Source organism: Sturnira hondurensis, unplaced genomic scaffold (assembly GCF_014824575.4).
Source record: "Sturnira hondurensis isolate 20B ecotype Veracruz unplaced genomic scaffold, ASM1482457v3 Scaffold0015056, whole genome shotgun sequence".
In the NCBI taxonomy this organism is placed as follows: domain Eukaryota; kingdom Metazoa; phylum Chordata; class Mammalia; order Chiroptera; family Phyllostomidae; genus Sturnira; species Sturnira hondurensis.
The window spans coordinates 2,664,871-2,686,712 of record NW_028087687.1 but is presented as its reverse complement, the minus strand read 5'-3'; the positions used below and the strand labels follow the sequence as shown (position 1 = coordinate 2,686,712).

General features: G+C 38.6%; 1 protein-coding gene across 3 annotated transcripts in view; it reads right to left on the bottom strand.

The window, feature by feature from the left end:
- Window positions 1-21,842, bottom strand: part of RFC1 (replication factor C subunit 1) — a 72,482-nt gene that overhangs the window by 32,714 nt on the left and 17,926 nt on the right. For all 3 annotated transcript variants that reach the window (XM_037064323.1, XM_037064324.1, XM_037064325.1), the window contains exons 2-6: window positions 21,043-21,171; window positions 18,608-18,683; window positions 16,959-17,081; window positions 2,782-3,014; window positions 1,910-1,987 (exon numbers count right to left, since the gene is read on the bottom strand). In XM_037064323.1, coding sequence (XP_036920218.1) covers window positions 1,910-1,987; window positions 2,782-3,014; window positions 16,959-17,081; window positions 18,608-18,683; window positions 21,043-21,171 — 639 coding nt within the window. The remainder of the gene's footprint in view (window positions 1-1,909; window positions 1,988-2,781; window positions 3,015-16,958; window positions 17,082-18,607; window positions 18,684-21,042; window positions 21,172-21,842) is intronic.

Here is a 21,842-nt window from a genome sequence, read left to right as displayed (position 1 = left end):
GATCTGCTTCTGGTCTGGCCCCACCATGGCTTACCCTCGCAGCAGCCAGAATAATTCTCTTTTAAGACCCGTCAATTCGTGTTACCTCTATTCAACACTCCAATGGCTTCTCATCTGACAGAAATTAAAATCCAAAGTCTGTACCATCCCAAGTCCTTTTGGTATGGACTAAAGACCTGTCCTGCCTTAGAATATTTGCCGCTGGCCATTTCTCAAATTCATCAAACTCGATCTCTTCTACCTCAGGAAGCTTGCACCTGCTGTTCTGTTCTCAGAAAATCTTCCTCCGGGTAGCCAGCCTCGCGGCTCCCCATTATCACCTGATGTCATACCCCAGTATCACTTCCTCAGAGAGGCGCTCCTGACCCCGCTACTGAAAATAGAATACTCGTGCCCTTTCCAGCTGGCGCCAAGCCATGGGTATCTCTCAGGACAGCAAGCAGAAGCACTGCAAGACTTGGGGCAAGAGGAAGCCCCACCACAAGAAGCGGAAATATGGAGGGAAAAGGCAGACAACTGTACTTGAACAACAATAAAATAAAATAAAGTGTTTTTTAAAAAGCAGAAATAGGACCTGGGACACCAGCTGCCAGCTGGGACTGGGACTGGCCCTCGCCCCCCAAACACAGTCGGGAAGAAACAAGAAGCACCGTGCCCTGAGGCTGGACAAGGGCAGCTTCCCCTGGGGCTGGGGTGTGGTCCACACAAAACGAGGATCACTGATGTGGCCTCCAGTGCACCCAACAACAAACCGGTCCCGGGTGAAGAACTGCGTGGTGCTCACTGACAGCACACCATACCAACACTGGTACAGGTCCCACTAGGCACTGGGCCACAAAAAGGAGGCCAAGCTGCCCCCTGAGGAGGAAGAGATCTTAAAAAATGATCAAAGGAAATTCGGAAAAAATATAATGAAAGGAAAGAGAATGCCAAATCAGCAGTGTTGTGGAGGAGCAGTCCCAGCAGGGCAGGCTTCTCCCATGCACCCTCAGAGACCAGGCCCACACCACCAAGCAGATGGCCCAGGGCCAGGGGGCAAGAAGCTGGGGTTCTGAGGACAATCAAGGCCCAGAAAGCAAATAAATCCTCTTCCCTCCTATCCTAGCTCATGTAATAAAGATATTTATTCTAAAATTAAAAGGAAACAACACTCATAACCCTAATGATCATCCCAAAATTACCCCTTTAGTTCTCTCCACAGCACTTATGATGACCTAATTTTTTTTAATTTTAGTATCTGTAACACCTATGAGAACTATGTCATGCACTCAGAAAGTGCTGAACAAATACTCATTGAATGAATGTACAGGCTGACTGCTCGAGACAGCACTCTGCACTGGAAACTGACTTAGGCATATCCATACTAATTAAACCCACAGAAGTGAATGAGATCATCCACAGTGAAAAAAGTTATGACCAAATTAAATTATTTTAACAAAAGGAGGCTTCCATTCAAAGAAATGTAGTAAGATATCTCAAATGAATAATTATCCCCTGCCCTTAACATTTATTTTACAAAACTTAGATTTTCATGTTAGAGTTTTACTTGTTTTATACATAACTCTTACAATGAGATTCAATCTAAAATTAGCCTAGAACGATCTTTCTTTTTTAATCCTCACCCAAGGATATGTTTATTGATTTGAGAGAGGAAGAGAAACATCCATGTGAGAGAAAAACACCAATCAGTTGCATGCCGTACAAGCTCCAACAAGGGATCAAAGCCAAAACCTAGGTGTGTGCCCTGACCAGTAATCAAACCCACAACCTTTTGGTTTAAGGGACAATGCTCCAACCAACTGAGCCACTGGCCAGGGGACCTAGAACAATCTTGACTGTTTACCTGGGTGGACTAAATAACAAGTCTAAACATGAAGTTATTGATGATATCTAAACAAAATGGCAATACCTCTGAATCTTCATCAAGTTGCAACTGCTTGGCAATGGCTTCATCATTTAATCTGGAATCATTTGTATTTTGTGATGGCTGTATTTCAAAGAAAATCAAGCAAGATGAGCATAAACCTTAAGTTAAAGATAAGGTGCTTTTTCTTGACTGTAGCTGATTAAATACACCAGTGAGAATTAAGTTTATCAGTAATGAAACAGTCTCAGTTCACACCAGCCAGAAAGTCATGGTTCTCTCTTAATTCTATTGAAATGTTCAAGGAAAGTACTCACCACCTCCACAGAGGAAAACCACTTGAAGACCCACACCGGGGTCTGAGAAGCATCTACCAGCATGTGAGAATGATCACACTGTCCTACAGACGCAGTGCTGCAGTCCACAAACACTATTTAGCGGGTTTTAACACAGGGGACTACTTTCACTATAATTTATCTGTATTTCGGCTTCCTAAATGTCCAGAAAAAGGTGAATCCAACATCAGCCAAGGTATAAAGTGTCAAAAGTGTATCATAGGTAGGCTCTACTTATAAATCATGTACTTATAACTTCATTCAGAAACAAATTTATTGTCCAATTTGGTCTGGCTGAGATCAACAGTAAAATGAGTTTGCATTCTGAGTATTAAATTTAAATCTAAGAATTATAATTTTATCTTACAACTTAAACCTTTTCCTACTTTCAAATATAAAAATTAGTCTAACTTCCTCACCCTCTAAAATGACGGCAACACATTTTGTCCATAATCACAGGGAAATTATTTTCATCAATAAAATATGCCGACCTACTAGAACCCCAAACTTCTCCTCTTCTTCACAGTCAATGAGCATTCTTCAACATTCCTGAACATTCTTGCTTACAAGTAGAACACTCACCTCTTTTCGCTTGCTTGCCACCATCTTCTTGTCTGATCTTCGGACACTTCCAGTTCCAAAATAATCGAGCACCGACGTGGGGCTAAGTTTTATTGGTGATAAAGGCTTATTCTTGGTCTTAGTGTTTTCTTCGTTCTTTTTCACGGTTGATGCTCCAAGATAACTATTTGTAGACCGCCCATTCTCTTTTGACTTAGAGGCTGCCTTCTTACACGTAAAGTCATCTTCTTCATCTTAAATGGAATATAACCAAATATTGTTGATAAAACATCAATTCCAATTATATCAAGCAACCACTTCTACCAGCTTCTTTTCTTTGGTTCAATGATTCACAAGAGAAAACGCCTTTTGCGCGTTTTCTTGCAAATGCGTTTTGTGGCCTAATAACAAATCCAATAAAAATAAAAATCTGAGAGGTAATCATGAATACTAGGTCGCTGTGGGGATGGGAGGGTTCTCTTCAAAAGCTGGCGTGTCGGCCACAGAGGAGTGGGTCTTAGCTCCCTGCAAGTACTCCCTCCCCCAATCACAAGCGTTTGCAAAGGGCCTCGTGTCCAGGTATTCTGCTCCTCCTAGGTGGCTGCCATCTCAAACATACCTCAAAAGTACCTAAGATAATGTAAAATTCGAAGATGACTTAGCCTTTCTAATTTTTATATTTATATTAAAATAAAGCTATAAACATTACAAAGCAGAACTCTTACGGGTTTATGATTACTAAATGTAAAAGGGAATCCACCATTTAAAAAGCAAGAGTATAAAAGACATCTCTTAAAGACGCCCATACGGTTCCCTACAATCCCACTTTCCCTAAAACCCACATCTTACTCCGCTCTCCAAAGGCCTCTAATAACCATTCTTAAGCTGCAACCAGAAGATTTTCATTACAGCACTATTTCACTTATCTTCAGCTACAGCCAGTCTACCTTCAAGCTTAATTAAAAAGGCAGTCATACCCACAGATAGAGAACAAGTTGGCAAATGCCAGAGGGGAGAGTGATGAGGACTCTGGAATTTTTTTAAAATGGAACTCAGATAAAAATCCAGAATTCCAGCTTATTCTGGAAAAGCAGGAGCTCATGGGGGAGGGAGGATTCATTTACAAGTCTTTCCAGCCCATCCAAGACTTGATATACTTCCAAATTTCAGTTCAGGCCTATGGTAACAAGAGTTGAAGACTACTCATATACCTGTCCACCCTCCCTGACAGCCAGCCCCTCAACCAGTCCTTCTCCACCTGTGCCAGAGGAGGAGGAGATGTCCCATTCAGATGGCTTTGCAAGGCTGGGGGACAGTATTATCACATTCCACATCAGTACAACAGCCACATGAATCATCTGCAATGGTCCCACTAACCACTAGGAATGTAATCGGAAACTCCTTTCATTTTCTCAAAAATAATAACGTAATGAATTATTTTATGAAACCCAAAGTTTACTTGAAAGCCCTAGACTCAGTTAAGCTGCAGCATAACCATACCCTAACACTCAATAACAAACTTTCCTATCTAGCAGTAAAAACAAGTTATGTAAATTGTGCTTAAAAGAAGATTTAAAACAATACTGCTAATATCCTGGCTTGAATAAAAAAGAAAATAAGAAAACTACAAAAGTGAAACCTGCGAATATAGACAAGCAATTTATCTCCTTAGGTAGTAAGTGCAAAATTAAAAGCATATTTAGCATACATAAGGCTTCTAATCTTATCTGAAAGCTTGCTAACCCTTGTCATTTTTATTTGGTTTGCTTTAAGTTCAATGTCTGCACTTCTGGACAGGAGGCATTCCCTTAATGAAGAACAATATTAAATTGTCGCTATGAAATAACAGTCCCCCAATAGTTCCCGCCCCCCATCCCCACTTTAGAAATGCCAAAAGCATGAACATTCCATTTCCACTACAGCTAGCCATAAGCAGTATGAAACAAAAATCCCAGAAGAGAATGAACTCAGTCAACTCCTGTGTTTGTTATAGTTCTTCCTTGATCACTTAAGAACTTCCTTGCAATCTAAAATATTGCATCTGTCCTAAAGAACTTACTTCAGACAGTATCAATCACTGCTACCTGGTACAGTGTCAGAAAGGGATATGACAGTATTACAGATATTTGCAATACCTATCTTAAAACTCTCTCCCGCAACCTCGTAAATATTTGCAGGTAACAAACTAGCAAGAAATTTGGTGAAATCAGGGATTTCCAAGAATATCGATTTCAAAGACTGTTGGCAAGAGTGTAGGGATATGGGACCAACACATGTGACAGTGACAGAAAATTTTAAAAATCGTTATGAGGACAATCTTGTAATACAGGGTGGGGCAAAAGTAGGTTTACATTTGTGAGTACACAAAACAGAGTTTATCCGTGTATTATCATCTATTAATTATTTTATTATTCTCCAAACGAACAACTGTAAACCTACTTTTGCCCCACCCTGTATATACCAACACTTTCCATATGTGCCCTGGCCAGTGTGGCTCCGTTGGTTGGAGCATCATTCCACAAACCAGAGGGTCACAGGGTCGATTCCCGGTTAGGGCACAGGCCTAGGTTGAGGACTCAGTCCCTGGTCGGGGTGTGCACAAGAGGCAGCCAATCGATGTTTCTCTCTCACATCAATGTTTCTCTCCCTCCCTCTCTCCACCCCCCATTCCCCTATCTCTAAAATCAGTAAGCATGACCTTAGGTGAGGATTAAAAAAAAACCATTCCATATGCAAACCTATTACCTGGATCCAGCAACTCCTATTCTAAGATTTAATAAAAATAAATACACAAACAAACACATACACAAAGGTATATTTACAAAATGCTCACCACAGCACTGTTCATTCAAAAGTCTGGAAAACAGACTGCCAGAGGGCAAGAGAAGATGAGGGAAAAACTAAGGGACTAACAGGTGAGACCAAAAACAAGATAGCCTCAAATATTCAAGGGGCACTGGACACAGAGACAAGTGTATATTGTTTATAATATGAGAAAATAAAAAACCTATAAACATCTATTAATGTGTTCAATCATGAATCCATTATTTGGAATATTAATAATTACACATTGTGTGGGACCATAAAGTATTTATTTTACATGAGGATGGTCACAGAAACAAAGTAACAGAATTCTATGCAATAGAAAACTGTAATGTATACTGATATTTACTGGCAAAGATGTTCAAATGTTTAAGTGACAAAAGCAGGTGCCACAATGGGATGTTAAATATCTTTATATCCACCTGTATTTATCTACCCATTCATACGTACTTTTAAACTCCTTATCAAAGATTTGAAAAAATGTTAATTTTTATCTCTGGGTAGGGGATTATGGGTGATTTTTCATTTTTTGATTCCTTTTTAAAAATCTGTGTATTATACCTGTGTTTTTCGATCTAATACTTTTACAACAAATTGACCATCTCCTAGGAACTCTGACTGCTTAGCTTGCTGAGACAGACAAGGCCTGGCTTTGGTTTCTCCCTCCTCTCTACTTTTTTTTTGCTTCCTTCCTTCCTTCCTTTATCAGCATCTCTGCTTATCCTGTCACTAGAATCAGAGACTGCATGGTATTTTTTTTAATCGAATTACTATTAATAATAATCATCATTAGTGTGCACACTCTTTGTAACGCGTATCTTTAGTCAACTAGTTCTACCTCATATTCAATACAATACACCCCATTTTCCACATTCCTTAAAGAAGTTCATAATCTTCAGCATAGCAGTTCTTGGAGATAATCAGAGGTTCTAATAAATATTTATATACAAATATACTCATCAGAACATGAAAAATGTAAGCCACTGAAATAATGAAAACCAGGGAAATGCTACATAAATTGTGATCTAGCCATATAATGGATTCATATAGTCATTAGAAACTCAGCCCAAGTTTCAAAGCTCAGAGGGAAAAAAAACCTTATGAAAACAGCAAAATTAAGCTGAAAAAAAAAATAAAAACCCATCATGCTGTTCTTTTAGGTCAGTCTTAACTATATACATGTATGTATATATATATATAGTGACATATATAGATATCTCACCCTGAAATAGGGAGCTTCTTTTCATGATCTGTCTCTACTAGAGATCTCTTTATAATTGTGAAGGGCAACAAAGCCATTCCCTAAATTTCTGGCTTAGAATACATGAATTTGAACTCAATGTCTTCAAGCTATACATCCAGAACATGCACAATACCTAAACATAGATATAATTTTATAAACATTTTCATCATTTCTGAGTGAAAATGTAATTACACATGGATTTTCAAAGGAAAAATATGGAAGTGTTCAACATAAAATTTCAGTATGTGTTTCATTGGACTAAGCAAAGATTGCTCACATTGCCCCCTTTTCTCTCTTAACCGCAAATAAATAGCTCTCCAGGCCCTTTGGAAAGCAGGAGCATTTCTATTGAAATAATTACAAAAAAATAAATACTGACTTCCTTGATTTGACACTTACTTAGTGTCCCATGATTTGTGAATTTCCCTATACTCTTTACAGTTATGGGACTAACACACAAAAAAGTAAACTCATGATCCACACATAGTCATATAAATATAAAGATTCCTTAAAGGTGAATACAGAAAAAGAGATACGGTGCTCTGTAAAATCATAGGCATATCTGAAAGCATTCTGTCATCTTGCCTTAATAAAACTAGAAAACCTGAAAAAAGCATCGGCCTTCCTGTTACTATAGTATGCATGGCATCTGGAAACAACTTTAGCCCTTCATATCAAAAAGGCTACACCAATACATTATGGAGAAAGAAGGCAGAAGAGGCTGGAGTAGAACAAATGCAATTTGCCCTGGCCATGTGGCTCAGTTGGTTGGAGTATCGTCCCACATACCAAGAGGTTGCAGGTTCAATCCCCAGTCGGGGAGCATTTAGGAGGCGACACATCAAAGGTTTTCCTTCTCAGCTCTGGCCCCCTTCCTCCCTTCCTCTCTTTATAAAATCAATAAACTTATCCTCGGGTGAGGATTAAAAAAAAACAGAATAATCAGCTGCTTGCAAAAGGCAGTCATTTAGCATGTGTTTCTGTGACCATCCTCATGTAAAATAAACACTTTATGGTCCTACACAATGTGTAAATATTAATATTCCAAATAAAGTTATGGTTATCTTTCTTTTTTTACATTTGTTCTTATTTTTAATGAGCCTAAATTTGTTCCTGCCTTGTCAGAAGCCAAAGGCAAAATGTGTTCTCTTCTTCCCAGAAACTTGTAATAAGACAATGAAAAATAAATCTTAAGTCAAGTTTCTGAGATCTAGCTGAAAATCACGGGCAATTGAACACTCAAAATCTCCCTCCAGGCTTTTGTCTCCTTATGAAAACACCATTTATTTTTATTTATCTACAACATAACCGCAAATGTGGTAACAATCACCAAGTCGACTAGCATTATCCAAAATACAATAGAGGAATTGCTGGGAGAGAAGATTGCTTTTTCAATCTAAGTTAGATGTGTTCATTTGTTTAAAAGGATAATAAATAAAAAAGAGGAAATAATGTGCAGATTCACATAAAAATCTATTTACTGGCCAAGAAAAAAACCGGTCTAATTCTGGCATTCATACTGCTGCGAGTTTGGGATTCTGATTTTCTTACCTTCAGTCTGGAACACACAAAAACCAAATTAATGGAGACTATGCTAGAGGGATCTGACTATAGAGATAAAAATCATTTATTTAGCAACAAGTCAAAAAGTTTTAAAAAGGGAATCTGAGCCTTTTTCTATAAGGTTCCTTTTTAATACTCCTTCAGTCAAAAACCTAAACTGTCATTTTGGGTGTGTAAGTAGAGAAAGATTCATGCATGTGCCAAGTCTCCAATAAATGTCCGTCAACCAAACGGACGGAAGTACAAGTAAACATACCATTTCTGCACCATTCTTGTGATGAATCAGATACCTTATACTTCAGTATGCAGGAGAGCTCTCCACCACAAATAATTATCTGGCCCAAAATGTCAATAATGCAAAGGTCAGAACCCTGCCACAGCCTTATCAGAAGAAATCTGGTGATGCGCAGACACCCATTGTTCTAGTATTCATCTCACCTCCCAGATGCAACAGCACCCTCAAGTTGTGATGACCAAAATGCCTCTGCAGACTGCTAAAGGTCCCCTCAGAGGCAAAATCACCCTTGACCGAGAGGCACTGAGTTATCACGAGATGGAGAAATTCGAGATAAGTAGCAGTGGTAATTAAAACTCGTTTGTAACTGCTAACTGAAAGCTATTCATAAGAAAACTGATCATTATAATGGATCATGTCAATTTTGTCCAATATTGTAAAAAAAGTTTCCTTACTTGTCCCTTAATATAAACAATTTTATTAATAATTCAGAAAGAGATAGAATGACAGGTTTATCAAATCTGTAGATTATATGAAGTCAGATGATATAAAAAAATAAGTGGATAAAGGACAACCAATGAACTACTGGATTCTTCCTCAAGGAAGCTTTGGGCAACCTTAGACTAAATGCTTTTTTGCCTAGTAAAGTGTTTCTTGGGTAATTTAAAATAATGTTAATCTAAAGACTTTAGTCATCCTCAACAATGCTAGACTAGTTTCTTTTCTACTGAATTTTAGCCCACAAGCCAATATTAATTTTGAACAAGTATAATCAAAGAAATATAATACACAGTGCTTATTTCCTCTCACTTCAAGGAAATTTTTCTCTCTCAATCACTCCAGGTTTCCCTGAAGAAAAGTTCTCTATCCTACACAGAATCTATTCCTATTTGTCTAGTACACAAAATTATATGTCTCCAAAAATTAGCAAAAAGGAACATTACACACACATTCCCAGTAGTATTTTCTGCTACTCTTTTCCCCAGTCACGTGTCACTAATATTACACGGTAAGCCCGAGAACACCACATTCCCAAGTTTTTCCCCACTTAACATCCCCACGATAATTACAACTTCAACAGCGCTGACTGACTCTGGAATTATGCACTCAATTAAGATGACCAAGCATTAACAATTCTCCACACAGGAAACCCTGACCATTTTCAACCAAACACCAGCCCCTGATGAAACCAGATAGTAAAAGGTCACCTTTGCCAAACAAAACTCAAGGTCTCTCACTTCATTAAACAGCTAAAAGTAAACATATTTACCCAGTACAAGTATCTGGTTTTTACCAACCTACAAGAACATTTTACTAGAGTCAATGGTTAGCTATGAAGATATTTATCAGCAGTTTTTTTCCTTTTCCTGTAATTTGGGAGATTAATGTAGTTACCATACTTTAAAAATCAATAAGTCAGACAAAACGATAAAATACATGTCATGGAACTAAATGGTAACCCTAAAGATCTGCTTAATAATATAGCCTGAAGATCTGTATAATAACATAAACGAAAGCACTTGAACTAAGTTACTTCCTAAATACATTTCTCACTGTTTATAAGGCACTTTGCATTAGGAATAAATGCAAGCCACATATGTAATTTTAAATTTTCTCATAAACTTTCATACTAAAGAAAAAATTAATTTTAAAAGTGAAATTAATTTTAACAGTATATTTTATTTAACCCAATATAACAAAATTATATCATTTCAACATGTAATTATTATAAAAATAATAAAAATAATCCACTGGCTCAGTGGATTGAGCACAGGCCTACAAACCAAAGGGTTGCCGGTTTGATTCCTAGTCAGGGCACAGGGCTGGGTTGTGGGCCAGGTCCCCAGTAGGGGGTGCGCAAGAGGCAACCATGCATTGATGTTTCTCTACTTCTCTTCCTCCCTTACCCCTCTCTAAAAATAAATAAAATCTTTAAAAATGTTTTAATTAAAAAATAATTTTCCTTTTTTTGTACTGCATCTTTGAAATCTGTACTTGATACTAAAAACACTGTCAATTCGGTTTAATCCCATTTCAAGTGCTCGACAGACACATGTAACTAGCAGTCCCTATACTAACAGCACACATAACATGAATGCCTGAGTCAAATACAATTCTAAATTTCTAAATCCCAGTTACACAATCAACAGAGAGCCTTCAGCAAAAGCAAAGTGTCTTTGACACAGTCTTTAAAGGCAGATAAAAGCAGAGAATGTAGTCAAAACATGAGCTAATACTTACAGAGCATTGCCTGTGCGCCAGACCCTAGCGTAAGGGCCTTTTAAGCACTGTCTCATTGACCATCAGAGGCTTCTGATGTGGGCACTACTAACTGTCACCATCTTCCAAATGAGGGAACTGAGACACAGGGGAAGGCCCAGGACAATCTAACCCATGCAGTCTGAGTCGAGAGTGTATGCTCTTTTAAACACTACACAGGCTACACTGTAGGGAAAACACCCAAAATAACAAAGGTTGGTGTATAAAAGATCAACTATGGAATAAAGCAAAAGTTCTTTCTTTTGGAATTAACAGGTGTTAAAGCTAAATCATGTCACATAATCCTTTTCCACAAGAAAGTCCAATCTCCAAATACTATAATACAATTTTAGGTTAGAATTTTTATTTTTAAATCATTTATTACCACATGTTTTCTTTAAGCTTATGAGGATGATGTGAATATTTATTCATGAGCCAGAATTTATTCAATAATTCATTATTATTGAAAAATTATAGTTTTAATTTAACAAAAAGTAAAGAGTATTAGAAGAATTATTAAGTTCAAAAACGTCCCAGGTTGTGTATTAATTTCAAGAAGGTGCACTTTTTAACTGAAACTCATTATATTTCTCATTTTATTATGGTAATTACAATGTGGACTTCTTTTTAACAGTTTCATTCTCTTTCACAGAGGAAAGAAAAAGGAATAAAAAATATCCCCTCTCTTCACCTACCATATTAAGGAATAGAAAAGTATAAGATCAAACATACAAGAAAAGAGCTAGTGTCTTTCCTATTTCTCAGTTAAGAAAAAGCAGGAGCCCTGGCTGGCATAGCTCAATGGATTGAGCACAGGCCTGAAAACTAAAGGACTGTGGTTCGATTCCCAGTTAGGGCACATGCCTGGGTCACAGGCCAGTTCCCAGGAGGGACAACCACACATTGATGTTTCTCTCCCTCTCTCCTTCCCTTCCCCTCTAAAGATAAATAAATAAAATCTTTTAAAAAAAGAAAAAGAAAAAGCAGGATACTATGTAATACTGGACATCATATCAGACGGGTACAAGGTACTGCAAGATTTTTGGCTAAAGCAAGGACAATGCTCACTTTCACATGGACATGACATCAGCAGAATGACATAAACCCTGCCTAACGTTTATAAAAAAATTCAGATAAATGCTGGATGTCTCTTCAGAAAATGATATTCAAAAACACCTGATCTGAAATAAACAATCCTGTGTTAAAGAAAATCTGATCAGAGCTTAAACTGTCTGACCCTTCTGTGTACCTAAAAGCACACAGAGCGATAGCCTTGATCCACAGTTGAAGGCCACGCTGTCTGCTCACTAACCATGGTGTCTCTGCAAACGTGATCACACCACCTTCAGTCACATAACAAACCTATCGACATACTGCTTTCAGTATCCCTCCCACATATTCAACACTTCACCAGAGTAGCCACAGCGGGGGGTGGAGGGGCTTGTAAAGCAAGAGTTCATTTGCACAATGTGCCTGAGCAGACATTTAGCAATAGAACAAGAAGGTTAAAGAGTTAATCTGCCACCTGCCATAATGAAGAAATAACCCAGCTAACCAAAAATTTTACAAGTAATGTATCCCCATCATTTATATTTTGTCTTTGCTCATGAACAACTTTATCAAATAAATGGTCCCAGAGAACCTACGAAGCTCACCTGTGGGCCTCTTTTGTTTTTCTTTTTGTCTCTTCCTTTTAACTGCCTGTTCTTATATGCGTCAGGCACTGGGTCTGGCCCTCTCATGTGTCACCCCAACAAGTCTTCCCAACAAGCCTAAGCAACCAGTGCTCCTGCTCTACAGAAAGGCAGGCAGACTCACTGAGCTTTAGCTCAAAGTCACACAGCTGTCAAAAGGGAACCAAGGTCTGAAACCCTACTCTCTAGGTAGGGTTTCGGTCTCAGGTTTATTCTGAAACACAAGGGGTTCCTTTCTTGTTTCATTCCCTACTTACTGACCGATTTATCTACCACGTGCACCTTCATATTCTCAAGTGAATGGCTCAGACATGTAAGCAAAGTTTTAATGTTACTCGTATCTCTGAAAACCTCGACCTTTATCTGCAACTTCCAATAACATTAAAATGTTAGGTGAACTGTATGGTACATGAATTATATCTCAATAAAGCTGTTATTTAAAAAAAAGACTCTTAAGCACACTAATAACATTAATTATTCAATTATCCTAAATCAGGGGTGTCAAATTCATTTTCACCGGGGGCCACATCACCCTTGCAGTTGCCTTCAAAGGGCCGAATGTAATTTCAACTCCTTAACAATTAAGGAGTAGTTACATTTATACAGTCCTAAAATTACATTCAGCCCTTTCAAGGAAACCCCAAGGCTAATATGGCCCCTGGTAAAAATGAGCTTGACACCCCTGTCCTAAACAATAAAAGCCACAGATAGTATGGCTGAAGGAAGCCCATAGGTAATCTAAAACCCTAATCTGTAACTCATCTACCAAAATGTTTATAGATCAGTTTCTTACTATTAACTTTTTAAAAGTATATTTTATTGATTATGCTATTACAGTTGTCCCGTTTCCCCCCTTCATTCCCCTCCACCCTGCACACCCTTTCCCACCCACATTCTCCCACTGTAGTTCATGTCCATGTGTCATTAGTTCTTTAGCTTCAACGTTTCCTATACTATTCTTGCCCTCCCCTGCCTATTTTCTACCTACCATCTATGCTACTTATTCTCTATACCTTTGCCCCCTCCCCACTCCCCTGTCGCTAACCCTCCATGTGACCTCCATTTCTGTGATTCTGTTCCTGTTCTAGTTGTTTGCTTCATTTGCTTTTGTGTTTGTTTTAGGTGTGGTTGTTAATACTTGAGAGTTTGCTGTCATTTTACTGTACATGTTTTTTATCTTCTTTTTTCTGAGATAAATCCCTTTAACATTTCATAAAATAAGGGCTTGGTGATGATAAACTCCTTGAACTTGACCTTATCTGGGAAGCACTTTATCTGTCCTTCCATTCTAAATGAAAGCTTTGCTGGATAGAGTAATCTTGGATGTGGGTCCTTGCCTTTCATGACTTGGAATACTTCTTTCCAGCCCCTTCTTGCCTGGAAGGTCTCTTTTGAGAAATCAGCTGACAGTCTGATGGGAATTCCTTTGTAAGTTTCTGTCTCTTTATCTCTTGCCATTCCTAGAATTCTCTCCTTCATTTTAATCTTGGGTAATGTAATTATGATGTGCCTTGGTGTGTTCCTCTTTGGGTCCAACTTCTTTAGGACTCTCAGAGGTTCCTGGACTTCTGGAAGTCTATTTCCTTTGCCAGATTGGGGAAATTCTCCTTTATCATTTGTTCAAATAAGTTTTCCACTTGTTACTCTTCCTCTTCCCTTGCTGGTACCCTTATTATTCAGATGTTGGAACATTTCAAGATGTCCTAGAGGTTCCTAAGCCTCTCCTCATTTTTTTGAATTGTTTCTTCATTCTTCTGTTTGGTTGTTTCTTCCTTCCTTCTGGTCCACTCCTTTGATTTGAGGCCCAGTTTTCTTCCCACCATTATTGGTTCCCTGTGCATTTTCCTTCATTTCACTTAGCGTAGCCTTCATTTTTTTCATCTAATTTGTGACCAAATTCAGCCAGTTCTGTGAGAATCCTGATCACCAGTGTTTTGAACTGTGAATCTGATAGGCTGGCTATCTGTTCATCGCTTAGTATTTGCTGTGGAGCTATGATCTGTTCTTTCATTTGGGCCATTTTTTTTGTCTTGTCATGTCTGTTACATATGAGGAGCGGAGCCTTAGGTATTCACAGGGGCGGGGCAACCCAGTTGCTGGGTTGTTACACTGTGTGTGGGGGTGGGGTCCAAGAGGAAACAATGGCACTTGCTCTCTGCTCTCTGTAGGATTTCAGTCCCTTCTGCCGCTTCCCCCAAGCAAACTGGGCCTTTCCGGTGCTGATTCCCGGTGGGTGCACTTTTGTACGTTCTAGGACCCTGTGGGTCTCTCCAACAAACTCTCCTGTGAGGCTGGGAGTCTCTCCCTGTGCCTCAACCCCCACAGGTGTTTTCAATCGGTGTTTTAAGCCTTTATTTCCTCAAGCTGGGACCCTGTTGTTAACTTTTTAATTTAATTTATTGACTTTAGAGATGGAGAGACATCAATCGGTTGTTCCACTTATTTATGCACTCATTGGTTGATTCTTGTATGTGCCCTGACCAGGGATCAAACCTGCAACCCTGGCGTATCAGGATGATGCTTTAACCAACTGAGCTCCGTGGCCAGGGTCGACTAACTTTTTGAGACTCTCATTAATTCATTCCTAGATTAATATAAGTGCCACAATCTCCCTAATTATGATTTGTCCATTCTCCATCCCATCCTGAATATTAATTTAGCAGTGTAGTGATTTAATATTTATACACATCGCAAAATCATCACCACAGTAAGTCTAGTTACCATCTATCACCATACAAAATTATTATAATATTATTGACTATATTCCATATGCTGTACATGGCATTCCCATGACTTATTTTATAGCTGGAAGTCCCTGCCCATTCCCTCCCCTAGTAATCATCCGTAAACACTATTTCCATCATTTCACAACTCTGTTTAAAAACTTTAATAGCTCCCTTTTCTCTGCTACATTAAGTCTAAAGTCATCTGCCAAGCTCTCAAGGTCTTCCCCAAACCAGCTTCACCTACCTCCCACTACTCATTATATGGGCAAGCAACCTCTTCACTGTCCTGTGAACATATCAAACCTTGTACTGGATGCTGTGCTTTAAATAATCCCATCTCCTTAACCTGACATGTTCTCCTCCACCATCACCTGCTCATCCTTCAAAGGCTAGATCAAACCTTACCCTCGCCATCCAGCCCTCTCCCTAACTATTGCATAGTGCAGCCCCAGGTAACTCCTACAATACCTGTTTGGAATCCTTCGTCTTTTAGATCCCTAGCACCTATATCCAAGAAATAGAAGACATTCAAGTAAGTGTGTGTTGAATGTAAACTGTAACATGCTGTGCCAAAATAATGCGGCTTTCCCCCCTCACTTCAAATCAAGTGTATTCACTTCACTAGCAATGTAAGTAGCAGAGTGTAAAATTAATAATTTCAGAGGTTTTCCTCAATAAGAACAAATCAATCAGGTATCAGATGTTCTCCTTGCTCCTTCAAACATTCTATAGAAGCCAATTCAACAGGCTCTAGGAGTTTGAAGTGAACAGAGCTGACCTTTGATTCCTGCCATGGTTTCCTCTGGGAGTTCATGATGCTAGAATCAAATTTATAGCAAACAGACCTGAGTTTTCTCCTAGGATGGCATATAACTCAGGGCTCCCTCCTGGGAAAGAATACTATCTACAAAATAGTGAGCTATGCTTTGGAAATGTTAAGATTGGTATGTGATTATTTATAAATGTCTTTTGCTTTTTGGCCACTGAAAAGTAATAAAACAAATTTAAGCACAAAAACAATCTTTTTTTAAAATTTACTGGAGTGGCAGTGGTTGATAAAATTATATAGGTTTAGGTTTCAAGTGCACAATTCTTTACTGCATCACCTGTAAACTGCACTGCATGTTCACCACCCAAAGCCAAATCTCCTCCCATCACCACATATTTGACCTCCTTCACCCTTTCCCACCTGATCCCCCAAGCCCCTCTCTCTCTGATAACCACCATACTGTTGTCTGTATCTATGAAAAAAAAAATTTTTAATGCCAATGCTAAAATCTTTAATGTCACCAGAGAATACCATGAATCCAGGCTACATTTGTACCAGATTATAAATTACAAATATGAAAATCATTATATATATAGATTATTATGATTTTAGCATGCTAGATAAAAACTTACATTAAAAAGTTAAAAAACAATCCAACAATATTTTTATATGATTCAATATAGAGCACTGAAAAAGTTCCATTTCCCACAGAAAATGACAAAGATAACTACAGCCTTCCCCTGATGTATATAATTCATCAAAGCAACAAAAAGAAACAGAAATTCCATTCAACGTGAAGGAGGTACATTCAGACACCAGCGAGAGGCACAAGAGAGTAACATACACTGCCTCTCTCTGCAATACTCACCATCTTCGGCATCCTTACCTGTTTCTGAAATGTAAGTGACAGGATGCTGTCGTAGAATTTTATCAGGTTTGGGAGACAATGGCAGTTTTTCTGGTTGCTTTTTGGCATTTTTTTCCTGCACTGTCTCCTCTGGTTCTGATTCTGTACACGAGAGGAAAATAAAACAGAACTTTCAAAGAAAAATATAACACAGTACGTTTTCAAAGTGATTCTTGGTAACCTCATCCTCCAGGTCCTCCCTCCTGAAGTGCATCTCTTCCCTGAGTCTCACAGCTTACTTCCACCCAGTGTTAAGTCTTTTAATAGTTTTTTTATGGCTATTGTAACAAATGGCCACAAACAGAAAGTGGCTTAAAACAGCACAGATGTTTTATCTTCCAGTTCTACAGGCTAGAAATCTGAGTCTCACTGGGCTAAAATCAAGGTGTCCACAGGACTGAGTTCCAGTTTCCGGGAACGGCCAGCATTCCTTGGCTCATGGCCCCCTCACTCCACCTTCAACATCAGGCACAGTCCTCCTCACGTTGCCATCTCTCTGGTTCTCTGACCTTCCTCAGTCAAACTCTCTTCACTCCCTTCTCCTGCTTCCCTCTCCCTTGTAACTAGGCTGGGCCCACCCAGATGATCCAAGACAATCTACTTTAAGGTCATCTGATTAGCAACCTTCGTACCACCTACAACCTTATAATTTCCCTTTGCCATGTAAACTAACGTAAGCACAGGTCCCAAGAAGTAGGGCAGACATCTTTGGGAGCCATTATCTGGTCTACCACCACCTAATTGCCCAGAGCACTTAAATATAAATCAGGACAAAGCACAAGTACCTAGTATAGTGCCTGGTACAAAACAGGTGTTTCATAAACTTCAGCGTCCTCCGTCTTCACCACGCACTGAGAAACCCTGTCTCATACTACTCTAAACTATATCAAACAATTAAACTTCTAGTTTCCAAAAAGATGGAAACTCATGACACATGGGGAGATGTACTTCTTTCAAACACCTAACAATATACAGCAGTAAGACTCATAATAAACACTCAAGTACTTTTACAATTCAGCCAGAATTCTTTGCTATCACTGTCAAAATATTGACAATCTATAAATACTTCCTTAGGTTACATTTTTAATTTTAAGAATTCACGGCAGATGGGTCTTCTCCACAAAAACAAAACCTAAAACTTTCTGAGTTCTACCGTTATTTTAAGATATAAAAGGCATACATAAAAATTCATGTTCCCAGCTTAACATTATATTCAAAGAAGAGCTTTAATTGTTTGTCCTACTTTAAATGCAATAAAAAAAGACAAGCTCAAAAGCACAAAAAAATAAAATTTAGATCCCTGTTTCTAAAGCAATATTCTAAGGTACTATTTTTCAAGTTCAGTTTCAAAGCACAGCTGGACAAGAAGGTAATAGTTTTTAAAACAATAAGTCAAGGTAAGTTTGAGACATACTATATCCTAGATCCCTCTCTACGATAATATATATAAGCTCTGACAAATTTTGCAGTATAACAAAATTGTTTTCAACTTCATCTGAACAAAGAGCTTTGTTCTCATAGCACCTAATCATCACAGCTGCGTGTCTCAGAACATCAGTTTGAAACACTCTGTTCTAAGGGACAGAAAATAATTTGAAAACTTTAAAGCTCCTCAAAAGAAATATTACCTGAATCATAGATGATCCTCTTTTTCTTGTTTGATTGCTTCTGTTTAAAGTCATCCTCTTTACAAGAATTATTTACCTATAAACATCACAGTATATAATTAGAACACAAAGAAGCCTATAAAAACTTAGTAGCCATTTTCCTCCTTAGACTTAGGCTCAGTGATCCTCAACTGGAGGAAATTCTGCTGCCAGGAGACATCCTTGCTTGTCATCACTGGCAGCAGGAGGAGGGAGGGGTGGGGGTGGTGTACATTTAGTGGTGTCCAGCAGGTACACTAGGGATGCTACTAAACATCATACAGTGCACAGAACGGTCGTCCACCAAAAGAATGATCCAGCCCCAAATGTTCATGATGGCTTTAATTACGCTAAAGAATACGCCAAACAACAATTGCCATCAGATGAGAAAGAATTATAGAAAAAAGCTGTATTATTATTCAGCTCCACTTTCAACACTAACCTATCTATAACAAAGAGTAAAAGGATGTTAGATATTATGAGGTAAGTACTTCCAGAAAATGACAGAGACAGAAATAAAACCTAAGGAGTTATAAGCCTACCACAACCCAATGCCTCTTGGAAAACTAAATAAAACCAGAGGAAAAGGTATTGTTTACATTTTTTACTTATACATCACATTTAAAACAATTCAACATTTCCCCAAAAAACATCATGAAAGCACAAAGGAAAAAACTGACTAGAATCAATTATAAAGTAGAAATATGTTCCTAGATATTATAAAATATTAAAATATAAAAATAATCAACTAACTTGCAAGGAAATGAGATGAAGAAACCATTATAATTCAAACACATCACTGGACTAGAGGACAGAATTCGAAGTGATTATTACAACTCAACAGGTAAGAGAGGACATCCGAGAAGGGAGAGAAGCACAGAAAAGGTGTCCCAACTCCTGTTGGTAAACTAAGCCCAACTCTGGGCTGTCTCCTGAAACATGTCTGCATGGAACAACAAGTGCCCTGCTAAGGGGAAAAGAATTGGACAAAGATTTAAGTTGCTGCCCACCACAGGGAATACAGATTTTGACGTTTGAGTTCAGCAAAGTTAACTACCTACTAAATGCAAAGCACACTCTTTAGAAGAATATAATACAACTGAGAGTACCTATATTGTATCATTCATACTGTCCAAGGTAAAAACTACCACACCAAAAAAACTGGATAACCTATGATGGTTAATTTTACGTGGGAACTTGACTGGGCCACGAGGTACCCAGATATTTTTGAGTGATTTTATGAGGATGTTTTGCAATAAACTTAACATTTCATTGAATTGGATCAGACTTTTCTCCCCCACGTGGGTGGGCCTCCCCCAATCAGCTGAAGGCCTGAAGAAAACAAAAGGCTGACCCTCTCCCAAATATAAAAGAATTCTTCCTTCCTATCTTTAAGCTGAAACATCAGCTTTTCTTGCCTTCAGACCTGAACTGAAAAGCAGGTTCTTCCTGGGTCTCACGTCTGCCAGCCATCAGATCAGAATAACACCAGTGGGAACGTTGGTTCACAGGCCTTTGGACTCAGACTTGAACTACTCCATCAGCTATCCTGAGTTTCTACTCACCAACTGTATGTCTTAGGACCTGTCAGCCTCCATAACCACACGAGCCAATTCTTTATAATAAACCTGTTTATACACATACATGCATGCACACACACACACACCCCCCACTACTAATTCTGTTTCTCTGAAAATCCCCGACTAATAGCGATTTGGTTACTAAGAAGTGGAGTACTGCTGTAACAAAAACCTGAAACATGGAAGTGGCTTTGGAGCTGGGCAATGGTAGAGGCTGGAGGAGTTTTGAGGTACATGCTAGAGAAAGCCTAGACTGCTGGGAAGGGCCTGTTGGTACAATGCGGGCATTAGAAGTGATTCTGGCAAGGTCTAGGGATGAAAGATGAGAGCTACAGAGAAAGCCTCTATTGTCTTAGAGAATATATGTATGATCATAATGCTGGTAGAGATATACACATTCACGGCCATTCTGGTAAGGTCTTCAACAAAAATGAGCTTACTGGAAACTGTAGGAAGGTCAATCCTTGTTATAAAATGACAAAACTGTTGCCCAAGGGGGACAAGCAAAAAGAAATGAAGCTTTCCTCCAAAGCCTTCCCTCACAAGAAGTCCAACACCATCTACCTGGGGAAGAGGACTCACATCTCTACATGCAAACTTTGGTCTTAAGCATCAAGTTTTAACAACTGAAAAGTGTCCCAGCTCCACTTCAGGAAAGCACCACGCTGTAAATTCATTAAGCCACAGTGATGAGAAGTAATACCATATTACTTTTCTTCTTCCTCTGCTAAATGAGTTGAAATCTGTATTTACTCAAAGCTCCCTCAAGTCCTACTAAGTCTAGGAACTGAGTTGACTTAACTTTGCACACAACTGTAAAACATTTGGAAAACTGACCTTGAGTTCCTTTATTCCTTTCTTTGCTTTTAAAGCTTCTTCAGCAGACTTTGTTTTTTCATTCTTCTTTACTGTCTCACTCGCGGATTTCTTTCCACTTGGTATAACCCCAAAGAATTTCCGAATATCCTAAAAGCAAAAAAGGAGACTAGTAAACAAACATTAAGTGCACAAAATTCTCATTTAAACTGGAAAAAAGGGGATAGCTCTGTCCACACACTGGTTCACCCTGCATGGTTTCACCATCATGACGTAGTTCTGTGTGTACGGCAGCACTGTATTTACATGCAAAAGTTAGCTGATAAAATTACCTGAGTTAAAAATGACTTGCCTAATGAAAAGCAATATTAATTCTAAGAATATGGTCAAAAATAAGTGAGTGAGATTTTTGTTAACAACTGCACGATTCCTGAAGTGGCGATTAACAAGTACAGACTGAGCAGGCGTGCACACTCATCCCGCCGCCCCAGGCAGAGCAGCGGGGAAGGCAAAGACTTGAAGGGTATAATCCTTGCCACTGGGATGTGCACTCCAGTTTGACAGAATAACTCTTACAACCCTGACTGTTTAAGACTTTAACAACTAAGAATCTTGACATTATGTTCCTTTATATGGTATTCCAAATTCTGAATAAAAAAATGCGATCCTTATTATAATATTCTCTTTAATTACTCTACCCCCAGTGTTAAACTGGAGAATTCAAATTAATCATACTGAAACATTTACAACGTAACTTAGAATTAAAAATCACTTACTTTTCTTATCTTTTCCCCACATACTCCTCCCTACCCTTTTAGATT